Here is an 18,156-nt window from a genome sequence, read left to right on the forward strand (position 1 = left end):
AGTGATTATGAACTTGTTTTCTTCAGTTGTTTTTTTTTTTTTTTTTAAATTTTGACCAATTTTCTTTGTCAGAAAAAAATACAAAATTTATTGCTTGGAACTTCGGAGACATGTTGTGAGAAGTTTATAGACTAAGAACAATTTACATTTACTCCAAAATATACCTATAAAGAGAAAAATAAGACGAGTGGTCTCTTAATTTTTGCCAGAGCTGTAGATGATCTATCCTTCAGGACTCTATACACATTAGACTAATGTCAATATTGATGAATTTGGAGGATAGCCTAATGTAAATGAGATTCTCTTGACTGTCCCCCTATAGATGATGTCAGAGTACAGAAGGATCTGTCATCATGTCTGATCTTGGACTATCGATCTTTTTGATAAGCCACCACCAAAGATGTCTGGCAATAACTCTTCCTTAGAGACCACAGGATCACTTGGCCGAGCGAGCGTTCTTGTCTATGGAAGAATTGGGTTCAGCCAATAGCCATCTAAAGTGTATGGTGGGCTTTAGAATATGTTATCAATATTAGATGGGTGGGGTCTGATACCTGGCACCCCCTCTAATCCACTGTTATTTGCTACGGCAGACAGATGTATACATTGAGCGGAGCTGAACAACATAGCTCTGTTCATGGCGTAGCTGCTGATGCCGAGAACTGCAGATCAGTCTCTTTTCTCTTGCCTTTTTTTTTAGTACTGTTTTTTTTTTGTGTGCAAACCTCCCACCCCCTTCCAAAAAATAGACCAGATGTTGGCTTGAAGTCAATAGGAAATTATAAAACATATACTTTGGTTCACATTTTTTTTAAAAAATGCCATAATTCGCACCAGATCTTTAGTATACTCCATTCAACTACACCACTCCATATTTATCAAAAATGGCATCTTAAAGGGGTTGTTTCCTTCAGACAATGTTCTGCCGTAGCTGCAGTATAACAGATAGCAAACCGTTCTTACTTGCATTCCCCGGGTCTACCAGTGATTCTGTGCTGATCCTCCAGGTGTCTGGCATTGGCTGTGGCACTTACATCGTATCGATTAGAGCGGCAGCAAATCAGTGAGCTCAGTGGCTCTGTCTGTGTCGATGGAACAACCCCTTCGGAGCCACAGAGTTCACCGCACTGTCAATCTGACGCCAGCATTGCAGCCAACGCCAGGCAGTGGGAGGAGTGGTACAGAATCACCAGTAGACCCAGGAAAACTTACTACATCAAGGTTTATATTTTAAGAAACTGCAGTCAGGGCAGTACATTGTCTATCTGAAAGGGAACAACCCCTTTAATGATACATTTAGTGCAAATTCCAATAGCGCAACTTTTTAAAGAAACACTCCCATGAAAGCTTTTCCCTCTTAATATATGGCAGTCATCATATTATATGGCATTGTGTACTTACAATTGCTCAATTTTCCCTTCTACCAAGTTACCATAATTCTTCTCTTTTCCATTAGGGTTATAACATACACACATACACACACACACAGTAGGGGAAATAAGTATTTGATCCCATGCTGATTTTGTAAGTTTGCCCACTGACAAAGACATGAACAGTTTATAATTTTAAGGGTAGATTAATTTTAACATTGAGAAATAGAATATCAAAAATAAATAAAATAAAAATCCAGAAAATCACGTTGTATAAATTACATACATTTATTTGCATTTTGCAGTGAGAAATAAGTATTTTCCCCACTGTAAGTAAAAACGAATTAGCTGAATCCTTGTCAGCTGTATGTAGAAACAGGAAGTCTCTTTTCCCTGCATGAGTCATCATTAGAACTGCAATTGTACACAGTGATGTCTAAAATATGCTAAAAGGATACAAACTTTGATGGGAGTGCCTCTTTAACCCCTTAACGACCACGATACGCCTTTTAACGACGGCAGTTAAGGGTTCTTAAACCACAGCGCCGCTTTTTAACAGCACTGTGGAATAAGGGTATATCACCCACCAGAGTCGGAATTCTCTGGGGTCTAGGCTACATGATTTGGGTCAGTTTTTACCGACCCCGATGTTGTAATCGCTGTTATTAATGGTATAACGGCGCCCGCAAAAAAAAAAAAATTGATTTCCCATTTAATTTCTCTATCCTCTGATGTTATCCCCCGATCCCCTCTTCCCGATACCTCCGATGTCCTTGCATCCCCCCCGTGAAGTCCCTGGGCCACCAGCGGTTTCTTCCGGGAAGAAAATGGCAGGTGCATGCACAGTGCACCCGCCAACAATAGGAAAATTTTCCTATTGGTTCATTTTGATCACTGTGATCGACCCTATCACAGTGATCAAAGTACAAAAAAAGTACATAAAACCACCCCTTATCCCCCTTTAGTTAGGGAAAAATAATAAAATAAAAAATATATATTTATTTCCATTAGGGTTAGAGTTGGCTAGAGCGGGTTGGGCTAGGGTTAGGGTTGGGCTAAAGCTAGGGATAGGGTTGGGCTAGGGTTAGGGTTGGGATTAGAATTGGGGGGGGTTCCACTGTTAAGATAATGGCGCCACCATTAATTCCAGCCAATTTTGCGTCAAAAAGTCAACTGGTGCTCCCTCCCTTCTGAGCCCCGCCATGCGCCCAGTGGCTTTCCCCCACATATGGCATACTCAGGAGAAATTACACAACAAATGTTGTGGTCCACTTTCTCCTGACATCCTTGTGAAAAGAAAAAAATTGGTTCCAAAGTAATTTTTTGTGAAAAAAGTAAAAATGATCATTTTTTTTTCCACGCCGAACATTCTCTATTAGCACTGGCCCATGCTCGGATTACGCCTGCTCATCACTAGTAGCTACTAACAAATGATGAATGGAGTAAAACATTTAATAAATTGGGCTTGGACATTTACAATGAAATGATTGCAATTTGTGCACAATATTTGGCGGAAACTCAATCATAATGTCAATCGGTGTAATATTTCAGGTTACCATTTTTAAGAACTTTTTCTAAAGTACGGCGTGATCTAGACAGGACATTGTGATTATTAAGTTTTTTAGTGCCCTTAGATTTCTAGTGTGTTTCGATATGTAAATGCCATTTCTTGTTTTTCACATTATAACTCATGTGAGTCTATGAATAATTTAGAATGATCAGTGAATCGCATGACTTGTAATTAAGAAAAATGCAAAAAGAGGCCAAAACAATGCTACCCTGCGCTCAGTATGTGATCGACCCAGGAGAGGGGAGTTGTCTCCACTCACCAATCAGTAAGCTGCTGACTCATACTTATCCTCTGCGAGTGATCACACCAGTGGGAGTGACGCAGCACAGTACTCTGACCTGGATCCAGAGCTAACATGGGCTTGAATATTCACTCCTTTATAATTATGAGGTATAGTCTATGGAGCCTGTAATCAAAAGAGGAGCCCACTGCATTTTGGCTAGCATTCATCATGAGTTAAAAGTATGCGCGGTTTGTGGTTTGGGGGCTGTTAAGTGTAAGCACTTCGGACCTGGTCCATTATAGCATTTGCACTTTTTTTTCCTTTGTACTTTTTGTTTTCTTTTTTCAAGCTTTTTTGTTTGCCCCAAATTCAAGTTTCCATTTGCACCTTTTTTGAAGTCTGTTTCAAATGTGTTTGTCCATTTTATTTATGTATTGTGTGTGTGTATATGGTTTAGGGTTTCAAAATATTTTTGCCTAATTCATTATTTGCGACTTTTCAAAAACTTGCAGAATTAGTAGCAAATGGATTTCATTTGTATTTCAATTTTTTGGAACGTTTTTGTGAAACATGCGACTTTTACACTAAAGAATAGACGCAAAAAAAAGGATTTAAAGACCTGAAAAAAAAGGACAATTTTGCTTTGCATAAAATTCATGTTCAAGAATTTAACGTTAAAAACACCAATAAATACCAGAAGACAAAAAGAGTGACTTAAAAAACGCCGGAAATGATGAATGTGGTTCTTTGCGCACACCTGTCTAGAACTCCTACAGTTCTCTTTTAATATGAAATGGTTAAAGGTCTATTACATGTAATGCTAGAAAGAATAACTGAGAAGAGAGAAGAACAAGGCTATTTCTGTTGATTTTTTTTTTTTTTTTTTGTTTTATGTACCGTTTCTTTTTTTTGTCCTTGAGGCATTTAGCAAAGACATAACACCCCAACACGACCTTTCTCCTTGGCTCATACATCAGATGATCAACATTTTCTACACCCAATGTGTCCAGTAATCCAGTAGTTCAGTATCTCATATTTTCAATCAATAAATCCCAAAGAAAAGCATGCAAAAACTGTTAAACACATGGAAATGAAAGACCTATGAGGTCCATATTTTGGTTACCAGTAGTAGATGATAACGGAGATATCAGTAACCTCTAACAAAGACACCTGACACAAGATTATTAGATTATTATGTTGGACTATCACACTGCTCACTGTGAAGCTTGTCTTTTTTTTGTTGGGAGTTTCGTGAGAATGTATGTCTAAAATCTCATGGGTAATGACGCTATAACTGTATAATCTGATTTCTACAGGAGGTATTGCCGGTGGAATAGAGATCTGCATCACATTTCCCACAGAATATGTCAAGACCCAGCTACAGCTCGATGAGAAAGCTAACCCCCCACGATACCGAGGGATAGGTGAGTAGCAAAGTGTGTTGGGAGCGTAAATGGTCAAAAAAAATCACTGATGAGAAAAGCAAAAAGTTTTTTTTGTGTGTTATTATGTTAAAAAAAAAAGAAGATCTAACTGATTGTGTCTCCCCTTTACTCTTTTAGTGGACTGTGTGAAGCAGACAGTGCAGGGTCATGGGGTGAAGGGGCTGTACCGGGGGCTTAGTTCTCTGCTCTATGGGTCCATTCCAAAGGCAGCTGTAAGGTAAATATACAATGGATATCAAAAGTCTACACACCCCTGTTAAAATACCAGGTTTATGTCATGTAAAAGAAAAAAATCATATCAAGAAAAATCATTTAAAAACTTTTTCCACTCTTTGAAGGAAGTCTGTCAAAATATATTTTAAATGGACTATGCAGTGTTGTATGGGACTTGGCCCCAGGCATACTAGCACTGTTCCTGGTACAGTGCCTGAGAAAATAACTTTTAACTCCTATACAATTGAGGCGGCTTTGGTGCACCTTTGGCTTGGCATATGAAATAGAAGATACCGGTATTGTCTGAGGTACAGTGCTAGTATGGTTGTTATAGGGCAGAGATGGCGTACCTATGGCACGCGTGCAAGAGGGGCCACTTGGAGCTCTCTCTGTGGGCATGTGAGCCGTCACCCCAGTAATATGACCTTTTCTCCGACACTGCAGTGTTTGGACTGGCAACCCAGTTCTGCCTGCATTTAATTTATTCTTGCACGTGCACACAGCGTTCACGCTGCAGCGCGTGCAGAGAAGAATTACGTCTTGGTCAGTGCCAACACCTGGACATATTCTGTGGGCAGCGCTAGCACACTCTGCGCTCCTGTCCCACAGATGAAGACCAAAGGTCCTTTCCAGTGCCTCCTGTGATGTCTGCACCAGCCCCATGTGTCTCCTGTGTTGCTTACACCAGCTCCAAATGTCTCCCGCTGCGAACACAAGCCCCATATGTCTCCTGTGTTGGCTGCATCAGCTCTAAATGTCTCTTGTGATGTCCAAATTAGCCATAAATGACTCCTGTCATGTCTTCACAAACTCCAAATGTCTTCTGTGATGATCAAACCAGCCCCAAATGTCTTCTGTGATGTCGGCATCAGCTCTTAATGTCTCCTGTTATGCGTGTACCAGCACCAAATGTCCCTTATGATTTCTGCACCAGCCCGTGTCTCCTATAATGTTTGTTCTCCAGTACCAGTGTCTCCTGTGATGTATGTGCTCCAGCACTAGAGATGAGCGAATTTGATCGGGTTAGGGCTTATTCGGTAAGTGCTACAGCTTGCTGAATAAGCTGCAGAGGGAACCCGGCTTCTTGGATTGTGCCGGCTGATCAGCTGTTCAGCTCCACAGCTGCATGTGTTGCGGCTGTGTAACAGTCACGACACATGCATGGAGATCCTGTTTGTTGGGCTCTCCATCCATGTGTCATGATTGTCGCACACCCGCAACACATGCAGCTGTGGAGCTGAACAGCTGATCAGCCGGCGCGATCCAGGAAGCCGGGTTCCCTCTGCAGCTTATTTGGCAAGCTATTGCGTTTGCTGAATAAGACCTGGCCCTATCAAATTCGCTCATCTCTATCCAGCACCAGTGTCTCCTGTGATGTGTGTGCTCTAGCTCCGGGGTCACCTGGGATGTGTGTGCTCCAACACCAGAGTCTCCTGTGATGTATGTGCTCCAGCACCAGTGTCTCCTGTGATGTGTGTGCTCTAGCTCCGGGGTCACCTGGGATGTGTGTGCTCCAGCACCAGAGTTTCCTGTGATGTATGTAGTCCAGCACCAGAATCTCCTATGATGTATGTGCTCCAGCACCAGTGTCTCCTGTGATGTATATAATCCAGTCCCAACATCTCCTGGGACGTATATCCTGCAGCCCCTAAGTATCCTGTGATGTACATACACCAGCCTCAGTGTCTCATATTCTATATACTTCAACCCCAGTGTTTCCTATTCTATATACTGCTAACATAGAAAAATTAAAAAAAAAAACACAACATGAAGAGCAAACTCACCAAAACTTGTCAAATGACAAATGCACTCGCAGGGTGCAGCAGGCCTCTGATAATGCTAAAGCGGCACAGGTGCAAGGTATTGATGAGAGCAACCACCCACTATGACCACCAGTTTTTGAGGACCCTTGACGTTGGGTTGCGGGCTTATCCATTTTGGCCAAAATTGTAACTAATACCTCATCTAATGTATTAGATACATTATTTAATTTTTCATCTTTTTTGCACTTTTTATCATCTTTTTGCAGGGTGCAGCAGGGCCCCTTTATGTTGTTCCTTGTGTGTTGCATGTATATATATAGTGCTGGACAGCCCGCCTGCTAATACTATGGGCATGATCAATAGATTGTCCAGACACTGTGCATCACATATTTCTGTGTGAATAGTGTCTTATACAAGCCTTACCTGTGTGCATTTTTTCTACTAGGCAGCCAGCCCCTCTAATGTTTGGGTGAGTGGGTGGTTGCTCTCATCAGTAGCTTGCACCTGTGCTGCTTTAGCATTTATTATCAGGGGCCTGCTGCACCCTGCTAGTGCATTTGTCATTTGACAAGTTTTGGTGAGTTTGCTCTTCATGTTCTATTCTATATACTCCAGCTCCCCTGTCTCTTGTGATGTAAGGTGTTTTTTGGACTATAAGACGCACATGACTTTAGGACGCACCTTTGATTTAGAAAGTAGAAAATAGGAAAAAAAAGATGTAACACTTTTTAAAGGTTCACTTCGGTGAAACTTCAATGGTGTGGGGTAGGAGAAGGGGTTTAACATTTTATATTCCTTTTATGGCCCCTGAATTATGTTATGAATAACTAAATGGCCCTTGGCAGAATAAAAGTTCCCCACCCTTGGTTTAGAACAAGCTGCTTTAGTGGTCTCTAGCAGGACAGGAAACAATGATGTTTCATTCTTTGGTCACCTGACCACTAAGACCTCGGATGACTGGAGTAAAACATCATCAGATGTGCTTCTGCTGATGCCCAAGGCAGTTAAAGAATGAGACTTTATTGCTCCCTGTCAAGCCAGAGACCACTGGAGTGACTTGTGCTGGAGCCAAAAAGTCAGTATACAGTTCCTTCAGAAGAGTACCTATAACACAGTACCCTCCTGAGAGCACCCATAACACAGTGCCTTCCCGAGAGCACCCATAGCACAGTGCCTTCCCGGGAGCACCCATAGCACAGTGCCTTCCCGAGAGCACCCACAGCACAGTGCCTTCCCGAGAGCACCCACAGCACAGTGCCTTCCCGAGAGCACCCACAGCACAGTGCCTTCCCGAGAGCACCCACAGCACAGTGCCTTCCCGAGAGCACCCACAGCACAGTGCCTTCCCGAGAGCACCCACAGCACAGTACCTTCCCGAGAGCACCCACAGCACAGTGCCTTCCCGAGAGCACCCACAGCACAGTGCCTTCCCGAGAGCACCCACAGCACAGTGCCTTCCCGAGAGCACCCACAGCACAGTGCCTTCCCGAGAGCACCCACAGCACAGTGCCTTCCCGAGAGCACCCACAGCACAGTGCCTTCCCGAGAGCGCCCACAGCACAGTGCCTTCCCGAGAGCGCCCACAGCACAGTGCCTTCCCGAGAGCGCCCACAGCACAGTGGCTTCCCGGGAGCGCCCACAGCACAGTGCCTTCCCGGGAGCGCCCACAGCACAGTGGCTTCCCGGGAGCGCCCACAGCACAGTGGCTTCCCGGGAGCGCCCACAGCACAGTGGCTTCCCGGGAGCGCCCACAGCACAGTGGCTTCCCGGGAGCGCCCACAGCACAGTGGCTTCCCGGGAGCGCCCACAGCACAGTGGCTTCCCGGGAGCGCCCACAGCACAGTGGCTTCCCGGGAGCGCCCACAGCACAGTGGCTTCCCGGGAGCGCCCACAGCACAGTGGCTTCCCGGGAGCGCCCACAGCACAGTGGCTTCCCGGGAGCGCCCACAGCACAGTGGCTTCCCGGGAGCGCCCACAGCACAGTGGCTTCCCGGGAGCGCCCACAGCACAGTGGCTTCCCGGGAGCGCCCACAGCACAGTGGCTTCCCGGGAGCGCCCACAGCACAGTGGCTTCCCGGGAGCGCCCACAGCACAGTGGCTTCCCGGGAGCGCCCACAGCACAGTGGCTTCCCGGGAGCGCCCACAGCACAGTGGCTTCCCGGGAGCGCCCACAGCACAGTGGCTTCCCGGGAGCGCCCACAGCACAGTGGCTTCCCGGGAGCGCCCACAGCACAGTGGCTTCCCGGGAGCGCCCACAGCACAGTGGCTTCCCGGGAGCGCCCACAGCACAGTGGCTTCCCGGGAGCGCCCACAGCACAGTGGCTTCCCGGGAGCGCCCACAGCACAGTGGCTTCCCGGGAGCGCCCACAGCACAGTGGCTTCCCGGGAGCGCCCACAGCACAGTGGCTTCCCGGGAGCGCCCACAGCACAGTGGCTTCCCGGGAGCGCCCACAGCACAGTGGCTTCCCGGGAGCGCCCACAGCACAGTGGCTTCCCGGGAGCGCCCACAGCACAGTGGCTTCCCGGGAGCGCCCACAGCACAGTGGCTTCCCGGGAGCGCCCACAGCACAGTGGCTTCCCGGGAGCGCCCACAGCACAGTGGCTTCCCGGGAGCGCCCACAGCACAGTGGCTTCCCGGGAGCGCCCACAGCACAGTGGCTTCCCGGGAGCGCCCACAGCACAGTGGCTTCCCGGGAGCGCCCACAGCACAGTGGCTTCCCGGGAGCGCCCACAGCACAGTGGCTTTCCGGGAGCGCCCACAGCACAGTGGCTTCCCGGGAGCGCCCACAGCACAGTGGCTTCCCGGGAGCGCCCACAGCACAGTGGCTTCCCGGGAGCGCCCACAGCACAGTGGCTTCCCGGGAGCGCCCACAGCACAGTGGCTTCCCGGGAGCGCCCACAGCACAGTGGCTTCCCGGGAGCGCCCATAGCACAGTGGCTTCCCGGGAGCGCCCATAGCACAGTGGCTTCCCGGGAGCACCCATAGCACAGTGGCTTCCCGGGAGCACCCATAGCACAGTGGCTTCCCGGGAGCACCCATAGCACAGTGGCTTCCCGAGAGCACCCATAGCACAGTGCCTTCTTGAGAACCACATTAGTTTTGTTATTTTTATCTCCCTGTTCAAAATTATTTGTTTGTTTTATCAATGGATTTGTACAGATGATGATGCTTTTTAACAGGGGTGTGTAGACTTATATTCACCGTATCAACAATTTGAAATTGTCTTCAATGAACTTTTCAATCATCCGAATAGAATGTAATGATCTTTAAATTGATTTTCTTCATATCCCTCTCTGCAGTTTTCTCTTCTTACCCATAACTTGTTTCCAATGGTATTATTTTCCCTATAGGTTTGGGATGTTTGAGTTCCTTAGTAATCAGATGCGAGATGCCCAGGGGAAACTGGACAGTAAGCGCAGTTTAGTGTGTGGACTGGGGGCTGGTGTGGCTGAGGCTGTTGTGGTGGTCTGTCCTATGGAAACTATTAAGGTGAGCATGCCTACATAATTGTCTCCAGAACAACTGCTGTGATAACTTGTGTAATACGTTCTGAATCTCTCTGCTCCAGTGGTCCCTAACCTGTTCCTCTCTCCAGCTCTAAAACTGCAACCCCAAGCATGCTGCATTCGGCTGTCAGGGCATGTTGGAGGTCGTCAATTAGCAACAGCTGGAGAGTCACAGGTTGGGGACCACTGCTATACTCATGTTACACTAGTGGGTATTATTATTCTGGAAAGTCAAAGGAATTAAAAATGGATTCTGGAGTCTAGACCCAGATCTAGTCTGGGATGAACAAATAGTAATATTATATTCTATAGCGACCCCATATTATGCAGCAATTTACAATTCAGTGGGGACATATAAAGATTTCAGGCATTATAGAGTAAAGCATAATTCTGTGATTACCAAGAGAATTACTAATAGAAAGTAGGGGAGACACAAATGGTAATAAAGTGAGTATAAAAAGCTGAACTGAAAGATCTAAGACTTTTTTTGTATGTGCACAAAAAAGGCCTTTTCCTCCAAAAACCATCCACCTCACATGTGTGACATATACAGATTGTGATTAGACTGCATAATTATTGCTCAGGGGTGCCTTAGGGTGGCCAAAATAAAAGGCCACTCTAAAATGTGCTGTTTTACGGTATTGGTAGGGTCTGGGGAGGTAGGGTGGGTTCGAAAACCAGTCAGTATCTGGTGTGACCACCATTTGCCTCACGCAGTGCAAGACATCTCCTTCACATAGAGTGTGGCCTGTGGAATGTTGGCCCACTCCTCTTCAATGGCTGTGCAAAGTTATTATTATTATTATAGTGCCATTTATTCCATGGCGCTTTACATGTGAAAAGGGATATTGCTGGATATTAGCAGGAATTGAAGACGCTGTCATATGCGCCGATACAGAGCACCCCAAATCTGCTCCATGGGTGACATGTCTGTTGAGTTTGCTGGCCATGCAAGAACTTCACACACAGCCATTGAAGGGTAGTGGACCAACATTCCAAGGCCATACTCTTTGTGAAGGAGATGTGTGAGGCCAATGATGGTCACACCAGGTGCTGACTGGTTTTCTGACACCATCCCCCTCCCCCCCTCCCCGATCCCTCCCAATACTGTAAATCTGCACAAATTTGTGAACAATATTTGAGAGGAAAAGGCATTTTGTGTACATAGAAAGTCTTAGATTTTTCAGTTCAGCACATGAAAAATGGGAGCAAAAGCATTATTGAGTTTATACTTTTTCTCAGTGTATATGGTTCAGCTATGATTATAATATATGGAGGTATTCAAATAAGTACAGATACAAAGTGCTATTTCAATCATGGAGGGTGTGGGAACAGATGATAAAAGGGAACAGATGTTGAAGAAAATTTAGGAAGGGAGAAAATGGAATAGTTAGATTATAGCAATGAGATAGGCCAGTCTAAAGAGATTTGTTTTCAGAGCACACTAAGGGTACCGTCACACAGTGGCATTTTGATCGCTACGACGGCACGATTTGTGACGTTCCAGCGATATATCCGTGACGTTCCAGCGATCTCGCTGTGGCTGACACGCTCCTGCGATCAGGGACCCCGCTGAGAATTGTACGTCATAGCAGATCGTTTGAAACTTTCTTTCGTCGTCTAGTGTCCCGCTGTGGCGGCATGATCGCATGGTGTAACAAAGGTGTGCACGATATTGTATACGATGTGCGCATAGTAACCAACGGCTTCTACATCGCACATACGTCATGAAATTATCGCTCCAGCGTCGTACATTGCAAAGTGTGACAGCAGTCTACGACGCTGGAGCGATATTGTTACGATGCTGGAGCGTCACGGATCGTGCCGTCGTAGCGATCAAAATGCCACTGTGTGACGGTACCCTTAGAACTGTGGGTACTGGGAATTAAGTGGCTTGTCTGGGATAGTGCATTCCAGACAACTTGATGCAACACAAGAGAAGTCGTGGAGACAGAAGTGGGAGGTATGAATTACATAGAATGTTAGTCTTAGATCATTAGCAGCACGGTGAGCACAGGTAGTCTGGTTGACAGAGATGAGAAAGGAGTGACGGTGATGAACTGTGGAGAGTTTTGTGGGTGATAGTGATAATCGTGAATATAGTACTGTGTAGCAGATGGGCAACCAGTGTAATGACTGGCACAGAGTGGAGGCATCAGTGTAGTGGTTAGACAAAAATAAGCTCTGGCTACTGCACATAGGATAGATTGGAGAGGAGAGAGTTTAGTAAGTGATAGAGTGATTAGTAGAGTTGCAGTATTCCAGATGAGACTGAATCAGAGCAACTATATCAGATTTTTGCAGGTTCAAAGGTAGAAAAGGTCAGGTTCTTGAGATGTTTTTGAGGTGCAGGTGGGATGAGTGAGTGATTGGATAGATGGAGTGAAGAATGATTAGCATAAATGGAAGCAAGTAAAGTGTTATTTCCAAGATTGAAAGTTATCCCCTATCCATAGTTGGAGCAAAACATACTAACCTCTGGGAGTCTGACTGCTTAGAGCCCCAGTGATCCAAGAACTGGAATTTGCAGGCACCCATCTTGAATGAGGTCAGAGGTGTGGATGCTCAATCTCCATTCATTGTCTATGGGACAACACTTAGCGATTTCCTTGCCTCAACACTCAAGGGGCATTTACACTGCAAGATAATCATGTAGGAGCATTGTTAAAAATGTTCATTTCACGATTATCTTGCCGTATAAACAGAATGCTGATCACCCGATACAAGAGTAAAACTCTAGTTCATTGGGTGAAATGATCTTCCATGCAGCGTAAAAGATCATCATTCTTGGAGGTGCATCGTCTGTCCTGTGTAAGCTAGACTTCCTCCGCTGAGAACAGTGGCATCCCATGCGATCTAGTATAAATCAGCGCACTTAGTTTGCTTTGGTCGCCTGTGTAAACAGGCATTCCAACGACTGCCGATCTGTAAAAGTTTACCGGTCAGTGGTCAAATCGTGATTCTGGTCAGGCTGTGTAAAGAGACCCTTATGCCTTAAGGCCCCTTCACATTAAGCGACGCTGCAGCGATACCGACAACGATCCGGATTGCTGCAGCGTCGGTGTTTGGTCGCTGGAGAGCTGTCACACAGACCGCTCTCCAGCGACCAACGATGCCGGTAACCAGGGTAAACATCGGGTAACTAAGCGCAGGGCCGCGCTTAGTAACCCGATGTTTACCCTGGTTACCATCCTAAAAGTAAAAAAAACAAACAGTACATACTTACCTAACGCTGTCTGTCCCCGGCGCTCTGCTTCTCTGCACTCCTCCTGTACTGGCTGTGAGCACAGCGGCCGGAAAGCAGAGCGGTGACGTCACCGCTCTGCTTTCCGGCTGACCGACGCTCACAGCCAGTACAGGAGGAGTGCAGAGCACAGCGCCGGGGACAGACAGTGGTAGGTAAGTATGTACTGTTTGTTTTTTTTACTTTTAGGATGGTAACCAGGGTAAACATCGGGTTACTAAGCGCGGCCCTGCGCTTAGTTACCCGATGTTTACCCTGGTTACCAGTGAAGACATCGCTGGATCGGTGTCACACACGCCGATCCAGCGATGTCCACGGGAGATCCAGCGACGAAATAAAGTTCTGGACTTTGTTCAGCGACCAACGATGGCACAGCAGGGGCCTGATCGTTGGTCGCTGTCACACATAGCGATTTCCTTAACGATATCGTTGCAACGTCACCAAAAGCAACGATATTGTTACCGATATCGTTATGTGTGAAGGTACCTTTAGTAAAGGTCTAGCAGCAGATAGGGATAAAAGGCAAAAAAATGATTATATCCAAAAGTTTAAAAAGATTTGGTACAATTATTCTGTGTGATGCAGATATGTTGGTTTGTGTTTGTGAAGCTTTTTATATTTTTAAGCTTATTGCTCGATATTATTTTACATGTTCTCATTTATTGTTTTCCCCTCTGGGCTTTAGTGGGGGATAGTTTGATATACCGTATGTGATGTACCTCCATTGTTTCTATGTTAATTGAAGGTACATAAGAAAATCAAAATGTGTCATTTCTTTTTGATCTTCATTATCTGCCATTATATAAGATGTACCACCAGTGTATAGCATTTGTGCATTTGTTGTTGGACATTAATTATCTGTAATAGTGGAGAAGGGTTAAAGAAAATCTTGACCCCATTTACCTCTGTGCAGAGAACGACAGCATTTGTAAAAGGCATGTCCAAACTACAGCTGCGATCAGTACGCTTAGAGGGAGATTTAGCAAATCTGATGCAATGAAAGGGGAAGCAGGTGCCAATCAGGTTGCATTTTTATTCTTTTAAATATAAACTTCTGAAAATTGAAAGCTATAGACAACTGGTTGTGAACATGTCTTTGTTTTGATAAAGCTTAACTATGGTTTAATTATATAGAAATGTTTCTTTCAAAAAGTTTAAAAAAAAATGCACATATTTACAACATCTTCTTTCAGCACTACCACCACGTGACTGCATCTGTATACTCTGTTAGGCCGGCTTCCCACAATCTGATATTTCTGCTTCCGGAAAAAACGGTACCAGAGATATCGGTGTCCGTGTGTGTACTAGGTGCGGCACACGTGTGGCAACCATGTGCCGCATCAGTACCACACAGACAGCCGCTGGGGAAGCAGCGCTACAGTAAGCGCTGTTCCCCTGCGTGTGTTGCTGAAGCTGACTGTCATCCCTTCTCCCCTGCTCGGCCGCCAAGCAGCACGAGCAGTGGAGAATGAATGAATGAGAAGCAGCGGGCACTGGCTCAGTAATTAGCGCTGACGTCACTGAGTCTGTTCTTGCTCGCTGGCATAAAGTTCTGTCACCTCAGGACCGTGGGAGAATGTAAGTGATTAGGTCACTGTGACAGAGCTTGAACTGCCGTGACCTCATTGCTTGCATTCTCCCACGGTCCTGAGGTCACAGGAGTTCATGCCGGCAGCGAGCACAGACTCAGTGACGTCAGCACTAGTTACTGAGTCTGCGCCCGCTGCGCATCATTCATTCCACAGTAGTTTACAGCTGGGAACGGTCGCATTAGCATCGCTCCTGGTTGTAAACTGTACATTCCCCTAGATATGAATTACGGCATGGGACTGACTGTACACCGGACAGGTATGGGTATATTGTTGGTTTATTATTTTGATTTTTTTTTTTTTACACGAGATCAAGGGTTTCGCTTGGAGTGGCAGACTAATAAAGATGGGAAACTTTGTTGTATATTCTTTCATAATAGGTGTCTTATTGACACCTCTCCATTACTAAGCCGGCTTAATGTCCCCTTACAATAGTGAAATTAACCCCTCATTACCCCACTTGCCACCACTACAGGGCAAGTGGAAAGCACTGGGCAAAGCTGCGGGTTGCTGTTTTTAGGCTGGGGGGGGCATATCCATGGCCCTTTACCAGGGGAGAAGGGATGACAGCCGGCTTCAGCACCACACGCAGGGGAACAGCGCTTAGTGCTGCTTTCCCTGCGGCTGTCTGTGCACACGGAGGACAGTGTACACTGTTATCCTTGTGCACGTGTGTGACACATTTTGCGTCCTGTGTGTCCGGGTAAAAACTGACATGTCTGCTTGTTTTGCACACGGACACACGGTCCGTCAAAACACGCTGACATGTGCATAGACCCATTCATTTGAATGGATCTACATGTGTCAGAGTCTCCGGTACGTGAGATAACTGTCACTACACGCACTGATGTGTGAAACCGGCCTTAAAGGGAATCTGTCAGCGGGTTTTTGCTACCTCATCTGAGAGCAGCCAGATGTAAGCAAAGAAGCTGAATCCAGTGATGTATCACTTAGATTCCTGGGTGCAACCGTTCTGACACAATCAGAGCTTTTAGATTTAGAATGAAGCAGAGCTGAGAAAGCTAACCCCTGTGTATTTACAAAGTCCATAGACAGTGAGGTGTTCATCACAGCATGGGGGTGTTGCCAGACCAGGAGGCTCCCACTGAGTCACAGCAATGATAAGATCCTGGTGCTAAAACAATCATTGCAGGCAAACGAAAACACACATCTTGATAAGAGAAGCATAGCTGAAATCTGTGTTTTAACCCCTTCAGCATGCTGTCTTCAGATTACATAGCAAAACCTGCTGACAGATTCCCTTTAAACTACCACATTTAACAAATTGCAACATTTCCTCACTTTCATACAGGAGTATTTCTTGCATTTTGTCGCCACCTAGTGATCATTGTAAGAATTTTCTAATGCTTTTAAAACTGAGGTCCCAAACAATAAGTCTTCAAGAACCCTACAGCTCCCTAAAGTGCGCGTGATTTATTACATGCTTGAAAAAAGTTCGAAAAATGTTTAGAAAAAACAAGGGACCTGCAAACTGCAAAATTTGTGGGGGTGCCAGGTGCTGGACCCTCATGGATCTATTGAGAACTACAGAAAGCCCCTTTAGGGTATGTTCACACGTTCCTGATTTCCATCCTTTTTTTTTTCAGGACTGAAACCGCAGCTCTTTGCAGAAAACGCAGGTCTTTTTTTGGTGCTTTTTTGGTGCGTTTTTTGATGCGTTTTTTTATGCAGTTTTCTATGCAGAGTCTGTGTGTTTTCTAGGAAGTTTTTTAGGGTTAAAATGGCTGAAAATACCCTAACCCTAACCCTACCCCTAACCCTAACCCTACCCCTAACCCTAACCCTATTCTAACCTTAGTGGGAAAAAAAAAAAAAATTCTTAATTTTTTTATTGTCCCTACCTATGGGGGTGACAAAGAAGGGGGGGGGGGGGGGGGGGGTCATTTACTATTTTTTTTTTATTTTGATCACTGAGATAGGTTATATCTCAGTGATCAAAATGCACTTTGGAACGAATCTGCCGGCCGGCAGATTCGGCGGGCGCACTGCGCATGCGCCCGCCATTTTGCAAGATGGCGGCGCCCAGGGAGAAGACGGCCGGACGGACACCGGGAGGCCGGGTAAGTATAAGGGGGGGAGATTAGGGCACGGGGGGGGGCATCGGAGCACGGGGGGGGGCATCGGAGCACGGGGGGGGGGGGGCATCGGAGCATGGGGGGGTGGGATGGGGGCAGCCACACTCTGCCCACGCACTTCCGCCCGCTTCCCCGCACTTCCTGCTGCAGCGGTTCGGCACCACAAACCGCAATAAAACCCGCAGATATATTTTTGATCTGCGGGTTTTACTGCGGGTTTGACTTCACAATGGAGGTCTATGGGTGCAGAACCGCTGCGGCTCCGAAAAAAGAAGTGACATGGTACTTCTTTTTTACCGCGGCTATTCAGCGCGGCTTTTTTTCCCCGATTCCCGCATCATGTGCACAGTGGTTCCTGTTTTCCATAGGGTACATTGTACTGTACCCTGCATGGAAAACAGCTGCGGAACCGCAGCGGCAAAAACACTGCGGTTCCGCAGAAAAAAACGCACTGTGTGAACATGGCCTTAAAATCTCTCAGCTAGCTTGCTAGGAATGTGTCTGCTGACGAGCTTTTTGTTTTCCCGGTTTCCAATTGTGATTAATTTTTGAATATCATACATGTAAAATTCACGATCGGTACAACATAACTAATGTTTTATTTCCAAAGCACTCATTGAAGTGCAGCCCCTCACATTGCCTTTCATATCCAGAGCCATATCTGTGGGAGTATATGACGGGGGACTCTCCACTATGTGTAAAATGTATTTATTTTTTCTTACAATTGACTGTCCCGTAGGGGTACGACACTGGTAAATGTGGCATAATAAGCATCTCCTTTTCTCTCTGTACAGGTAAAGTTTATTCATGACCAATGCTCTCCAAACCCAAAATACAAAGGCTTTTTCCATGGAGTGAGGGAGATCATACGTGACCAAGGTACTGCCATTCGTTGCATCCCATCAGTCTCAATAGATAATACCAAATATGGGTAAAATATGACAAACGTGATCTGTATTGTTAAATTCAGCTTATTATTGCACATATATTGGTGATACCTGCTAGGGTCTAAACCTGGCCAAAAAATACTGCATTTTGGGGTTTTCCTTTTAATCTATATTTTAATAGAAGGGAACCTGACAGCAGGTTCATGTTGCCCGAACCACAGGCAGCATTCGTCAGGCGCTGGCTGCTTT

General features: G+C 45.9%; 1 protein-coding gene across 1 annotated transcript in view; it reads left to right on the top strand.

Moving 5' to 3' along the window:
* Positions 1 to 18,156, top strand: part of LOC138669924 (tricarboxylate transport protein, mitochondrial) — a 58,482-nt gene that overhangs the window by 22,648 nt on the left and 17,678 nt on the right. The window contains exons 2-5 of the mRNA XM_069756800.1: positions 4,480 to 4,587; positions 4,726 to 4,825; positions 9,936 to 10,074; positions 17,815 to 17,899. Of these exons, the coding sequence (XP_069612901.1) occupies positions 4,480 to 4,587; positions 4,726 to 4,825; positions 9,936 to 10,074; positions 17,815 to 17,899 (432 nt within the window). The remainder of the gene's footprint in view (positions 1 to 4,479; positions 4,588 to 4,725; positions 4,826 to 9,935; positions 10,075 to 17,814; positions 17,900 to 18,156) is intronic.

Source organism: Ranitomeya imitator, chromosome 1, assembly GCF_032444005.1.
Source record: "Ranitomeya imitator isolate aRanImi1 chromosome 1, aRanImi1.pri, whole genome shotgun sequence".
Lineage (NCBI taxonomy): Eukaryota > Metazoa > Chordata > Amphibia > Anura > Dendrobatidae > Ranitomeya > Ranitomeya imitator.